This window comes from Lissotriton vulgaris, unplaced genomic scaffold, assembly GCF_964263255.1.
Source record: "Lissotriton vulgaris unplaced genomic scaffold, aLisVul1.2 SCAFFOLD_2443, whole genome shotgun sequence".
Lineage (NCBI taxonomy): Eukaryota > Metazoa > Chordata > Amphibia > Caudata > Salamandridae > Lissotriton > Lissotriton vulgaris.
In genome coordinates, this window is record NW_028244387.1 from 60,559 (window position 1) to 75,317 (window position 14,759).

The 14,759-nt window shown below is 42.1% G+C and overlaps 1 protein-coding gene across 1 annotated transcript; it reads right to left on the bottom strand.

The window, feature by feature from the left end:
* Nucleotides 1–1,446: 1,446 nt before the first annotated feature.
* LOC147667574 (large ribosomal subunit protein eL37-like) lies at nt 1,447–1,791 on the bottom strand. Its single transcript, XM_086948810.1, has one exon. The coding sequence runs from the start codon at nt 1,765–1,767 to the stop codon at nt 1,474–1,476; it is 294 nt and encodes a 97-aa protein (XP_086804936.1). The 5' UTR covers nt 1,768–1,791; the 3' UTR covers nt 1,447–1,473.
* Nucleotides 1,792–14,759: the final 12,968 nt, after the last annotated feature.

Genomic DNA, 14,759 nt, shown 5'->3' on the forward strand with positions numbered 1-14,759 from the left:
CGACCCGACAGGTAAGTTCGCAATTTGCGAAAGTGTACAAAACCCTCGCGAACTGGCAGAAACACGGGCGAACACAAAAAAAAAAAAAATCCGCAAATTCGCGGGAATTCGCGGATTTTGCGGATTGCGAATCCGCAAATCCGCAAAATTCGCGAACGCGAGATCCGCAAAATTCGCTCATGCTTACTTGGTGCACACATTTAGTTTTGTAAACATGTTTTCAATTATCTTGTTTTCTCTCCTCTGCAGGTGCTTTATCAATGTGCCAGTTAAGTTGGAATATACTTATTGTTCAGTTGTAGGCTTTAGGAACTCACCTATTTAATTAAAGTTTGGCCTCAGATTTGGAAAGTGAGGTGGCAGGAGAAACCAACCTGTACCAGGGAGAGTGGACTGATGTTACATCCATGGATCTTCCAGATGATTGCTTCTTTGATGGGAGCTGGAAAACTAGGCAGTCTACCTGCTCCACAAGAAAATTGTCTTTCCATTAGTTTGTTTGGTAAAGATGGCAAGGAAGAGCTTTCTGGAAACTTCTTTCATGTTTTAATTCAGTGCTCTTTAGATCACATCAGATGCACATCAGGTCCTGTCCTGACTGTTGCTGAGAGAAAACCTCTGCTTGATTCTGCTGATTTCCCCTTTCCAGAGTGTTAAGTTTTATACTTGAATATTAAGGCTTTTATTTCCATTGAACCTTAAAAATAGTTCATATTATGCTGACACCTTCCTCATAGAATTTCCCCGTACCACATTCGATTCTTCACCTGCTTGGGTGAGATTTTGCTTGTTGCATGTAATCCTATTTTGCCTATTCTTTCTGATCATATACAAATTTAGAATGCATGAACCTTTAAATATGAATGCTTTTACCATATTTTTTTATCACTAATTTTAACTGATTTAACTTGTAACCTGAACTAAATTTGTTAATAAGTCCCTCAACGTTGTATGCCATCATCACTTTTGGAGTCCTGTGGGACCACATGGAGGGGTCATGCTGCGTCCCACAGAAGTACTGTGGGACCCACAGCAAGGTTTTTTTCTTTTGACCCTGGAGGTCATATATATGCACATATACTGATAAAGTCCAAAACACAGAAGGGGATGTACATCATTCTTGTTTAATAGATTTACATGGACAGATAACAAGGTCTAAGCATTTCAGTGAGTGCCTTGTTCAAACCTAGTTTGTTCTTTTTCATAATCTCTTTTTACTCCTTCTCCAATCTTTTAATTCCCCTGTCACATTAGAAAAAAATGTTAGGCAAGCATTCCATTCTTGGCCCCTCTTTCACTGAAGGTTGAAAATATGGCTCGTCTATGTCTTACAATTTGCATTTAGTGTTGCCTTTACCGTATAAAATGATTAAAGAAAAATTATTAGTTTCAATTGATTTTATAGATATACATTTGTCATTATTATCATTGTGTTTTTCATGGGCATTTTTTTATTTTTATTTAACAAAATATTTATGAGGAACTGGATGCTGCAACTGCTGCCCTCTTCGGTTTTGGTGTTGTGCCCTCACGGAATCCATTCCTGAATCTACGGTTGACAACCTTCAAGTGTCTCATACTGCCGGTACCTGTGGTGTTGCGTCTCTTAGCCTTCACACTCCAGTTATACTTTCTCTTGCGCTTGGCGGGATATCCGCACTTGCCACAGGTACATTTCTGAAGATGGTACGCCTTTGAACCACAACGACGGCACAGTGTGTGCGTCTTGTTTCGGCGTTTGCCAAACGATGAGGTTCCCTTCGTCATCTTGCCACAATGGCGGATACGATAGAGCCCAAACGATGACAATCCCTTCGTCATCTTGTGTTTTTCATGGAGATGCAGATATGTGAGAGGAAAATGAATTCTATAGCAACTTAAACATCATTCCTTTTAGCACCAAACATGCATCACACGGAGAGAGAAGCTGGATGTTTGCACCACAAGGCACCTTTTAACTAGGTGGGATGGGTGCAAATTGGACAGTGCTCTCTTTTGCATATTACGTACCGCCCTGAGGGCAGCACATTAGTGAAAGTTGGAGCGGCTGTTTATATCAGTTTCATTGCCTTTAACAATGCAGGTGGCACCAGGTCAGCACTCAAGAAGGGACACAGATCTCCTTGCAGACGGGTGCGATAAGTGACTGTACCAGCCTGAAACATGGCTAGGGATGCCTATGGCAGCTCCTTTCCCCACTTTCTCTGGGTGCCCTCGGCAGGAGCAATGACTGTTCACCGCGTCTTTGTGCCACACAGTCAGTGAGCTGCTATGTAGCCTCTTTGGCTCAAATGTGCAGCCATATTGCTGCACGGCCCCAAAGACAGAGGGGTATATTAGCAAGAACCTCGTTGATATTATCGCCATTTTAGCGGCAAGAAACTGCAGTTAAAACGGCGATAATGGGCTTGCTAATATGTGTTATAGAATTCCAATCGAAGCCCAGGTTAGATGTCCTGCACATCTAACCTGGGCTTCGATTGGAATTCTATAACGCATATTAGCAAGCCCATTATCTCAGTTTTAGCTGCAGTTTCCTGACGCTTAAACGGCAAGAATTGTAACAAAGTTCTTGCTAATATGCCCAGAGTTCTTCACTGATTTATATGGGGCCATGCTTCCATGCAATGAGGGAACACTGCCTAAAGTTAGCTATGGTGCTATATGCTGGCCTTATATCTATTACAGAAGGTGCCGAAAAGTATCAACAGCGCCTTCTATGAGAGTACAGTGCTGCAGCAACACAGACAGAATGCACACGCACCCGTTGTAGCCCTTGTGCACTGTTTGTAATACAGCCCCAATAGTTATAAACAATTTATCAACAGACTATTCAATGCAAACCTGGGGGCTTATGAATAAAGATATGTTTCTGTCGCAAAGGTTCCTAGTCACAAAATTGAAGCCTTGGTGAACGCAAAATAGCTTTTTGGGTATGTACAAAATCCAAATTGTGATTCAGTAAAATTTGCTGAATTGCAAAGCAGGTTTCCAAATTTCAAATTATAAGGGGCGTGTTGAGGAATTCCCTTCCAAGTTTCGATTCCTTAAGGTATGTATCAATGGTTTGCAACCATAATGACAGTTGCAAATCGTTGACAGTTTACCGACACCTCAAAGGAGGTTGTAACCTATTTCCTAAGGGGAAGGAGTCCCTTCCCTTTGTGAATGTTGACAGAACACGTTTGTGAGACTTTTCAGTTTTTTTAAATGCATCCCATTTTTCATTAAGGTCACAATCAATACAGTAATGTGTAAAAATAAACTAAAGTCATTTTAAGATTATTAGTCATGAATTATATTAAATAAGAACACATGGTTTAAATGATATAAATTCGAAAATATTGAGGAACTATCTTTTGGATAGCATGTTAAAATAGAGCTAACTACTTTCGACATTGGGTAGACATTTATATTGGAAATAGACAAATGAAAACGGATTCCCACATATACCTGACTAACATGATTGATTCTCAGCACATTACATTCTTTTTCTGCACCTACTGAGGCTTCTAGGATTCAAAACATCAAAATCTTTCAAAACAACCTGGGTTAAAAGATAAACATAATAGATTTGTTTCGAATCTGAAAATGTTATGATTGAAGTATTGTCTCTTAAACAGACATTTCAAGATACCTCTCAAGGCAGAGCAGTTCACGTCAGTAAAAGAGCATAAACGTGTTTGCAGGAGTCTCGGCGTATTTATTGAAACGATAAACGCGTTTTGTAAGTAAAATGCAAGGTCTCAATTTGGGTCAATGCAAGATTCTCTCAGCGGTTCCAGACAGAACTACTTACTAGAAGATGCATTTATTGCGAGCATGGTTATGCAATACTATGCCAGCTATTGTGCAGTGTTTCATTGTACGTACTGAATTTTATTAAAAATATTTAGCTTCGCTCTTTTACGGAAGCACCCAGGTAAAGCACGGACAGATATATCTAACACTTTAGTTTTCTTCAATTTCAAACTAATTTCGAACGTTCAGATATATATTTGCTCAGTCCACAGGGTCACATGAGCCTTTCTAAAACACAATTTTGACCTTTTCAGTTCCGATTTGCTGCAGCCATCCACAATGTTTTCTGCGAGGGCCAGCGTTGGCAAGCCGAAATGGGAGTATATGTGCAACACTGACAATTTTTTTGTTTAAGCAGCAACATTTTCTCACAAGGTACAGTCCGATCAAGGTTGATGATATCAATCTTCATTTTAGAGGCCTGTGTCTGTTCGACATTCGTTTAAGGTTTGTATACACAAAAAAATGTCCAATTGTGCTACCCGTCCTTGCGTGTTTGTCACATCTTCCTAAAGATGGTTGCTTCATTCACGACTGCTATTCCGACACACTACAACAGGGAAAGCCAAACTTTGCAAACGTTTTGGTATTTTTAAAGAAGGATCGGGAAACATGCTTGATCCTATTTCAAAATAACATTGATATTGCTACTGTCGATGATAATTAGGGCGGACCAGACAGTTCTAGTATTTTATCAGTGTCACTAAATCTAAGCACTATATATACATGCACACCTACTGGCGGCTGCCAGGAGGTAGTTATAGTTAGGATGTAGTTTTCATAGGCAGCCCTAGGACTTCTTGTACATAAAAAAGTGGAGGATGCCTAGATGGGGAGTTTCTTAGACCCCCCAGCCTGGGGGATCACCACCTCCTCCGGGCTTTAACATGAAAGAATGCAGTTCTCCCAGCGGACCCCCCCCCCCGCAGCCCAGGGGACCACCCCCTCCCCAGGGCTTTAACAAGTATGAATGCAGGGGTGTGCACGGACCCTCCTTTAGCCCCAGGGATCACCACCTCCCTGGGGATTAGGTCAAATAAAAAATGCAGGGGGTCAGTGGCACCCCCTGCAGCCCCAGGGATCAACACCTCCCCAGGGCAAAATACAAGAAACGCCCCCCCTCTTAGAGCTACACATGGGCCTGGGACCGTTATCCCCAGGGCTGACTCCTGCTTTGTCCCGTGGTTCTCAGCCATGGGTCATAGATGCTTGCTATGGTTCGGCAGGAGCTTTACCGCTCCTGCCAAGCCAAAGCAATCTGTGTTTCGCTTTGAGCAAGGAATCGAGGATTAGGACACCCACAACAGTGTCCGGGCTCCAGAAGATGGGGTCCCTGGGGCCAAAATCATCCCGGGAGGAGGACCGCTCGGTGCCCTCCTTTGAGGTTATTCATTATTTTTTAAAGGTCATGCCCGTCCCTTTAAGTAATTTTTTTTGTTTAAAAGGCCGGGTCTTAGTGGGGAGTAATGTGACCCGGGGGTTGAAGTCCGCAGGTTGAAATAGGCCCTGAATAGATATATATTCAAGAATAAAAGATCGACAAGTCGCAAGAGGCCACACCCCTTTCTCCACCCTTTCAGCACACTGCTGGTAGGGGGATGAAGTCCCCTTGGCTCCAGAGGATCAGTCTGTCAGTCACTCAGTCAAAGTACTTTATTTCGCTAGGTTTAAACAAACAGCATAAAATTATTTCATTAGTGATAAAATCAAGAAATGCATTGTAAAAACGCTTAAAAATTCAAATCAATTCTAGAAAATTATTAAAACATCTTATATACATGTAATTTACATACAATTAACCTCACAATTGACACTTATGAGTCTGTATAGCACTTTGAAAAAACAAAGCCAAGCAATAACAGGTATACTGATCAGGCAACTGCTTTAAGAGATAAAGGTCTGGTCGACTTGCCTCAGTCTGAGTGTATGCAACAAAGGACATCAAAATCTCTTTCTCTCCTCTCTATAAAATGTACACAAATATAGCATTTGGAGTTCACATTGTGTAGATATAGAGTCACACGGGCAAAGAGTCAAAGCTTTCAGTGAGTGCATATTACCAGCAGTCAGTCAAATAATCTTTATTTCGGTCGTAGACCATAAAAGATACATACATACAATCAATATCATTGCTAATAATTTAATTACAACACTTAAAAATGGCATACAGACCTATTGACATGCAATGTATAAAAATATAAAAAATGTAAAGAGTATATAGCATTAAAAAGGGCACAGGTTTGCAGTTCATGTTTAGTTTCTGGGGGATAAACATACATACAAAGGTTTTTTATAAAAAAGATCTTCTCCTTCGCCACATAGCATCAATGAAATGCGATACTGAGAATACAACAGGAGCGGAGGTGTTACACTTGAGTATTCTAAGGGCCTCTTTATAATATCTAAACCCCATGTTTCTGCAAAGTTGAACAAGCCAACGTTGCTGTAGTGATTTATACACTGGGCAAAAGAAGATAACATGGGACTCAGTCTCTTCCTTAGCCCCACAGGCAGGACATTCTAATGTCTTGCTAGGCGACCATTTTTAGGAGAAGACCCTGAGCGGAAGTGTGCCATATCTAAACTGGAGATATAATTTTCTCGCAATAATGGGTAGAATCTCGTCTAGAAATGGCTCAACTTTGTATTCATCTTTCCTATAAAAAAACTGAACAGTAAGTGGACCCAAACAAAAATTACTGAGAGTAACCATAATTCTATTCATGTGATACAGATTGACCAAATCAGGACGCGACAACTGGGCACAAGCTACAGCAGGATTAGACCAGAAACCTGATAAACACAGTCTCAAACTTTCCTTTTTTATAAAAGAAAACCAGGGCAATTTCTCGGACCCTGGAAGGCCCAAGAGCTCTTCAGTTTCAGATCTAAAATGAGCCAGTTCAGGGGTTACCCAGAGTCTACGCCAATAGGTTAAAGGCCGTAGAGCAACTTCTTCTTCTATTGGTCTAATACCCATATCCATTCTCATGGGGGTGAGGGGAGTGCTAATTGGGAGAGCCAGCAGTGATCTTAAAAATACATTTTCAGTCGTACTGATACCTTCTACCAGACGATGGCCCCACAGTTCCGCCCCGTATAAAATTGCTCCCCGAGCTTGAGCTTTATATATTTCTTTAATAGAAGCAACTGGCTTAGAGGTGGTTTCCTTATGGAGTTTCAAAATACCACCTATAGTCTGAGCAAGTCTAAGTTTAGCCTTAGCAAGTTGGGGGGCCCAGTCCATTCTATCAGTAAGAGTGATACCCAAGTATTCAAATACAGTAGCCCTGTCACAAGCTATGCCATTCAGGGAGGGATTGGGACATCTGGTCTTTGCTGGATTACAGACCATGAACTTAGTCTTTTGTGTATTTATCTCCAACCCCCTTTTATAACACTAACTGGCAAAGCTATTGAGGGCGCGTTGGATACCCATTGGTGATTTGGACAATAGAAGAGTATCGTCAGAAAACATTAATGCCAACACCTGTTCGTTTTTTAGTTTAGGGGCATCGCTGTCTTCAACCCCCTTGAAATGGGCAATCAGGGCATTGGCGAAGAGACAGAATAGGGTGGGTGCCAGCACACACCCCTGTCTTACTCCTTTATTGACTGGGATTTTAGATGTTAAACTACCAGATTTACCACTCCTATCTTGGGCGAAGTTATCGGAATGGAGTCTCCTAATGATGTTAAGAAGGTATGCTGGCATCCCCATATCCTCAAGTACTGCCCATAGTGTTTGACGGGGTACCAAGTCAAAGGCCGTTTTAAGGTCAACAAAAATTAAGTAGAGGCTGCCACTCTCTACTTTCACAGTTTTCCAGTACAGAAGTTGGAACCTTAGTAACTGGTCGACAGTGCATGTCTATTCCCTAAAACCGGCCTGAAAACCGCTCAGGATCAATTGATCAACAATCCAACTCTGTAACCAATCGAGGATGATATGTGCAAATTTTTTTTTACTTACATCGATCAAGCTAATCGGACTGTAATTTGCTGGGAGTAATGGGGATCCTTTTTTGAACACTGGTATAATCTCAGCACCCACCCGGGTGACAGGTAATTTGGAGCGCGAAGTATGGCATTGAACAGGATATAGTGATATTAGCAGGATAACCAAGCATCAGTGGAATATAATTTAAGCGGAATCTTATCAATAAAAATCTATGGTAATGACTGGTCACAAACGATAGGTAGATAGGATCAAGCGAGTTTGTGCGAGGATTTAAATAATATCGTCGAACCCTGGGTTTGAATTCATTAGTTTCCCATCTCTCCTTCTCCTGTTTTTCAAATATGTGTTTTTTCAACTCAGACCTCTAGATAGAAAAGCAGGTCGTTCAATCCTCGAATAACGTTGGATGTCCAATAGTAGATAAACATGTCTTAACAAATTGCAACCATTTTATGTTGCTGCACCCATCTAATTTTAAACAATCCAAAATAATGTCTTGCGTCAAGCTCCGGAGGATCATTAGGTGTCAAGAAGCCCTCCTGTAACCTCCAGTAAGCCCCACACAGCAGGATTTCTTTGGAAGCCACACCCCATTTCTCCACCACTCTGTAAACGAGGATCCTGATGCACTGCTGGTTGAGGGATGAGCGTTACAGGACCTAGTATCCAGAGGAAAAGCATTTATTGACTGGCCTATAACTTTGGCGTAGTTTGACCAATCATCATAAAATTTTCCCCAAAAAGTGGTAAAGTAGGTTGTGTGTCATGGAAAATTTGGGGGTAATCCGCACAGTGAAGACCGAGAATTAGGGGCACGAAATAAGGGTGTGTTTGTAATGTTAATTCCAATAGCAACACTTTGTCGAACCTAGAGCCTGAACTGCTGGATGGAATTACACCAAATGTGACAGAAACGTAGATGTTGTTACTCAGATTATTCTTTTGTTGGTAATCCATTTAGTAGTTTTTCAAAAATGTAAGTTGAAAATTATTGTGATATCTCTGGTTGTGAAGCCTTCATGAAAAAAAAGACAAACTCGTGCACGGAAATGCACCTCTTTGATTGTCTGCCAACACTTTAACCAGTAAGTGTTGGCAGCCATCTTTAGACTCAGCTTCACAGATGCTTGAAAAGAAAAAGGGAAAATGAGAAAAGGGGACAGGGTAGGAATACCCTGACCCCCAAGATATGGTGTTGTGGTCCCCCTGGGACCCAACCACTGCACAAAAGCTATTTTGTTTAAAATTGCAGCAAAATCATAACACATTTGATTTCAAAAAAAGCAAGTGAGGGCACCTGTGCTTACTTTAGATGATCCCCTGGTGTGCCAGGTCCCAGGGGGATGTGCTAACTATGGGAGGGGGACACAGGGCCCCTGATCCTGGGCTTATCATAGCCCCAAGGACCGCCCCCTTTTGGGAGTGCTTTTTATTATGAATGTGGGTATGCCCACTGGTCCGCCCACAGCCTTGGGGACCGCCACCTACCCGGGTCTAATTCAAATTGAGTGGGGGGCCTTGCAAACCCCCCTGCCACGGGGACTGCTACCTCCCCCTCGGGATAAGTTCATTAATATGGGTGGCCTTGTGGACCTTCCTGCCAGAGGAACCACAGCTCCCCGTGGCACATACAAATGTTGTAGGGGGCCTCATAGACCCCCATTGCCCCATGGACCACCACCTCCCTGAGCCACATACTTTAATTGAAAAAAGAAAAAGGGGGCCCCCAAGCCCCACGGACCACCACCTTCCAGAGGCAAATTTGAAAAAGGAGGACATTCATGCACCCTTCCTCCTGGAGCCCTGGATGGCCCTGGGGACCATGACCCCTATGGCCAGCTCCAGCCCACCCCGGGACATTACAGTTTGCTATGGCCCCCCTTCCTCCACCACTCTTCACCGTACCTCCTTGTGAGTGCTGGTAGGGGAATGAAGTCCCAATGGCTCCAGAAGCTTCTTGGGTGCCAACAGCCCTCGTGTTACCTCCAGTAAGTCCCACACAGCAGGATTTCTGAGAGGGCTTCGGTGGTCATGCCCACTTTCTCCACCATTCTGCAAATCTGACTCCTTGTGCACTGCTGGTGGGGGGATGAGGTCCCCTTGCCTCCTGAGGGCCTCAGAACTAAAGTGGACTTCTTCCCCAAATGAATGAACCCAAGATATGGAGTGGTGCACCATCCGTTAAATGAAGATAGTTTTTCAAGTAGGTCATATAGTCTTGATTAGGTTGTCTTAATGAATTTTTTATTTTCATAAGAATCCAAATGCAAAAAATTGGCAGGCAACACGCTTTGTTCAACACAATGAACTTCTTCAGGGCATTAAGTGATGTATGGTCCTGGGAGAGAATGCACATGTACAGTATGGCTGCGTGGACCTCCTCCATAAGGGCCAGCATTTGATGAATCTGGTGTGGAAGTAACTTCAGCCGTCAGCTCTGTCAAATAGTGTGCACTATTTGACGGAGCTGACGGCTGCAGTTACTTCCACACCAGATTCATTGCATGCTGGCCATTATCATGTCCCTATTTTAACGGTAATAGGAACCATACTTAGGCTTGTCATTATTGCTTTTCAACTCGTTTAATTGGAATTGTATTAACTTGTCTATGTCTATCATTAAGCTGCACGTGAAGTTAGGCAATTATTGAGCACTACCACTTTAAATACTGTTGCACTTTCTCAGCGCGTTCATGTGATCAAGGCCTTGTGGGAGGCTTAAACGCATCATGGCGGTGGTGTGGGGAAGAAAATAAACAAAAATTCAGCACTATAACTTGAGTCCGTTCTCGTCTGTTCGTGAATGGACTGTGATGGCGCCTGTGGTATCTACATTTGCCAGGATTGCTTCCTCGGCATTAACGGACCCCTCCTTTGAGTTTGGGCAGGACGGCAGGAAGCTGTTTTCTCAACGTCCGCAAAGAAGTGTTATTTGCCTATAAAGGATTGGCCGCAGCTGCCCCCGGAACATGTAGGATTTTCATTGCCAGGAGGGTGGAAAGAGACGCCGAAGCCGGCTGGCCTCGGAGAATCGAAAAACGCCCGTGAAGGTAGGAAAATCCCTGAACGATTACCCGGTGAAGGAGTGTGCATGAGGACATTTATCTGCTAAGTATTTCTACAGCATTTCAGTGTACCTCGTAAGAAATCCCCATTATTACACCATGTCAGCCGACGCGCTAAGAAGTCGCAAGGCAGCGGCAGACGAAGTATTTGATGACTCACCGGCCGGTGAGGAGTCTATCACTGTGCAAGCTACACAAATAGTGAATAGTTGTCTCAAAGAGACTTTCAAACAATTGGAGAAGCTTATGCGAGCGGAGCAAAGTAAATGGTGGGAACACCAATTGTTTACGCGCTATTTAGAAGTCAGGAGAATTCCGAGGGGAATCCAGATTATGCTCGTGCCAATTTACGAGAAACCGGACCCCCGAATGCTGTCTGAATGGGCGGAGTGTAACCTGGAGTCTTCGAGAAAGCTGGTTGGCATTTTAATTAAGTGTGCCGAAAGCGATAGATGTGCATTATAAATCAAGATTGAGGAACTAAATGAAACGATCAACAAAATTACAATAGCTGACTCTGTGAGTAAAAAATACTATGATGACATTTCCATGCAGCTACATAGAGAAGAGGAGATCATAAAAAAAATGCAAAGCTTATAAGTTCATTTTTCATTTCATAAAGCTTTGTTCGGAACATTTAAAAAAACATGTCCATAAAAGCACAAATAATACAGACAATTCATACATTTCTTAGAGGCAAGCATAATATACATATAAATCAACTAACAAAATACACATATAACAAAATATCCAGAGGGGGATGGAATAAATATTTAAAAATGTACAAAAATTTTAATTTAAAAGCACATACTTTTCCTGGCGCTAATCGCTTTATACAAAAAGGATGCAGTAAAAAAACAAATGTCCGCATGATTCAGATTAAAAATCAATTTCATAGCCTCTGTTGTGTCTCTCACTCCAAATCTAATGAATAATGGCTTCAGATAGAATTTCCTTAACTCAGTGTACAAATCACAAGTTAACAAAAAGTGCTTAGTGCATTGTTGGGACTTATTGACACATTTACAGGGACCAACAGGGCGCGATTTGATGTTAGGCCACGCGACCAGATGATGTGCTATACCCATCCTCATTCTGGTCAATACAAACTGGTGTGAGGATCTAGTCACCTGTGATAAATATGGTCTGAAACCGGTAAATTCATTCATGTTATTGTATAGTACACAAGTTGTTAATTTAGAGTCCTCCAAATTATGCATTTCATTACAGTTATTTAAAAATATAGTTTTCACATCAGATTTGGAGATTTCTGAAAGCCTGTAGGGGTCCATTAAAACATTGATACCAAATAAATTTTGTACACGGTCAATAATGTAACCGATCCAGGGGATCTTCAAGTATTGGTCCAATAGAAGGCAGTCCTTAATAATTGCTCTATTCAGAGTGGTACCTTCGCTGAGCCAGATCGAGCGCCACAATAGAATTGGCCTTAACATGATCAGATCATTTAGGGGTTGGGTCCCTGTTTCATTGTAAACCAAGGAGTTGGAAGTAGACCTGGGTAAGCATAGGAGCTTTTTCAGGAAGAGGTTCTCCTCTACCTGCAAGCTCTTAGCAGATATCACCCCCCAGACTCCTGCCCCGTACAGGGCAGCCGAACGGCATTTAGATTTATAGATGTTTAACATATCTTTAATGCGTCTGTTCCCCAGTTTCTTGGCAAACAGAAAGACCCCATTGGCGCTCCTAGTCATCTTAGTTCTGACCGCCTTATGTTCAGTGGCCCAGCTCCCGTTATGCGAAAAGATAATTCCCAAATAGCAAAAAATTTCAACTTTTTTCACTGGTTCACCATCAATAACATAGTGGGTTTTCCCGTTTCTTTTAACTTTTCCAGAGCTGCATTCCATTACATAAGTCTTAGCCTTATTAATCACCAGTTTCCTATTCTTAATAAAGGATACAAAGCAGTCCATTAAGCGTTGGAGACCCAATGGTGTCCTTGACAGTAACACTGCGTCGTCCGCATAGAGTAATACTGGTATGTTAAAATTATTAACTCTAGGGGCATCTGCAGCGACTGCCTGCAGGGCAGATTCAACCTCATTAATAAAAAGGGTAAAAAGCAGGGGCGCAAGAACGCATCCCTGCCTGATGCCCCTTCCTATCCCAAACTTAGTGGTACACTCTCCATTGGGTCCATAGCGAACACTGGTGCGAAGTTTTTCATACAAACGGGCTAAGAAGTAGATAATCCCCTCTGGAGCACCCATCTCCAGTAGTTTGGCCCATAGTATTGCATGATCTACCAGATCAAAGGCACTACTAAGGTCGGCGAAACAGAGATAGAGCGACCCGTTTTTTGCCTTGGTATATTTACCCACCAATAGCTCTAGATTCAAACACTGTTCTATAGTACCACGGCCTTTTCTAAAGCCGAACTGGCAATTACTTAAAATCTCATTGGATTCAGCCCACTCTTCTAATCTTACAAGGAGGACCCTACTCATGATTTTAACAGATGAATCCAACAAGGATATAGGTCTATAGTTTTTAGCATCCCTGCGATCTCCTTTTTTAAAAATAGGGATGATTATTGACTCTTCCCATGTAGACGGTATATTACCGCTAACAGCTGTGTTAAAGATTTTGGTGAGCAAAGGCCCCCATATATCTGGGGCGGTCTTGTACACGTCTATGGGAACGCCATCTGGCCCCTGGGCCTTGCCTCCTTTGCTAGCTCTAATACTAGCCATGGTTTCACTGATAGTTATATCTAAGGCAAGGATGGGCCACCTATCCCCATTAATATCTTTTAAATTACAAGAATCAAAGATTTTAGAAAAATGTTGGATCCATGAGTCCATGCTCACGTTAGAAGTGAGTTCAGGAACCCTATCATCTTTTAAAAATGGACTATTTACTGTGGACCAAAACAGGGTACAGTTGTTCGTGTCTGACGCTAGGGTGAGGTTATCCCAAGCCTCTTGCTGTAATTCAGCTTTCCTACGTTTCAGGGTAGAATTAAAACCCTGTCTAAGTTGGGCCACCAAAGCTTTGTCCCTCGGTTTGGCTGCAAGGGCCTCTTTGAGTTCTTTGCGGGCATTGGAACAGGCATGATCAAACCAGCCTCTTGGGCACCTTGCTTTGGACCCCGCCTTTTTAGTGAATTTTTTGTTAATAATGGAGTTAATATTGTTAAAGTGGTCAATACTGTCGGACGAGGTGTCTACACATTCTAAGATTGCCGCTATATCTATCACACAACTAGATATAATTAAATCTGAAGTTATGGCGGCTTTATCTCCTTTCCACCTCAATCTATAACCATTCTGTCTATGGGGTTCAATGTTGTTGATAATACCATTTTCACAGACATGATTTTTTACCCAGAAGGTTAGTTCAGTAGTCAAACAGTTATGGTCACTCAGCATATTATCAATCACATTAGGCATCGGGCATAACCGGGCAATAGTTGCTGACATACATATAAAATCAATAACGGTGTTAGCGCCCCTTCCTTTAAAAGTTGGAATATTACCACCCGAGTCATTTTTAGCATTATCCAAAATTTCCAAATCGTAATGAATCATAAAGTTATTCAAAGTTTCCCCATAAGTGTGGTGTGGGAAATGGGCTTCAGCTTCCCCCTGTCGGTTATACACACCACAAACTTTCTGGGTGGATAATGGGCATACAGATACATTAAAATCCCCCACAAAAATAAATTCAAATACATTATTAAAATTCCTCACGAAATTGTTCACCGCCGTATCTAGTTCGTTAATCACCAAATGTCTAGTGTTGTCAAATACATTATTGTAGAAATTTATCAATAGGATATTTCTGCCTGGTTCTTGTGTAAGCCATATGATTTGTGAATGCGCACCCACGTTAACAAATCTTTTAACAAGAATAGGTAGTTTGACAGAAATTAACACCAACAAACCCCCTTTAGCTCTGCCATGGCG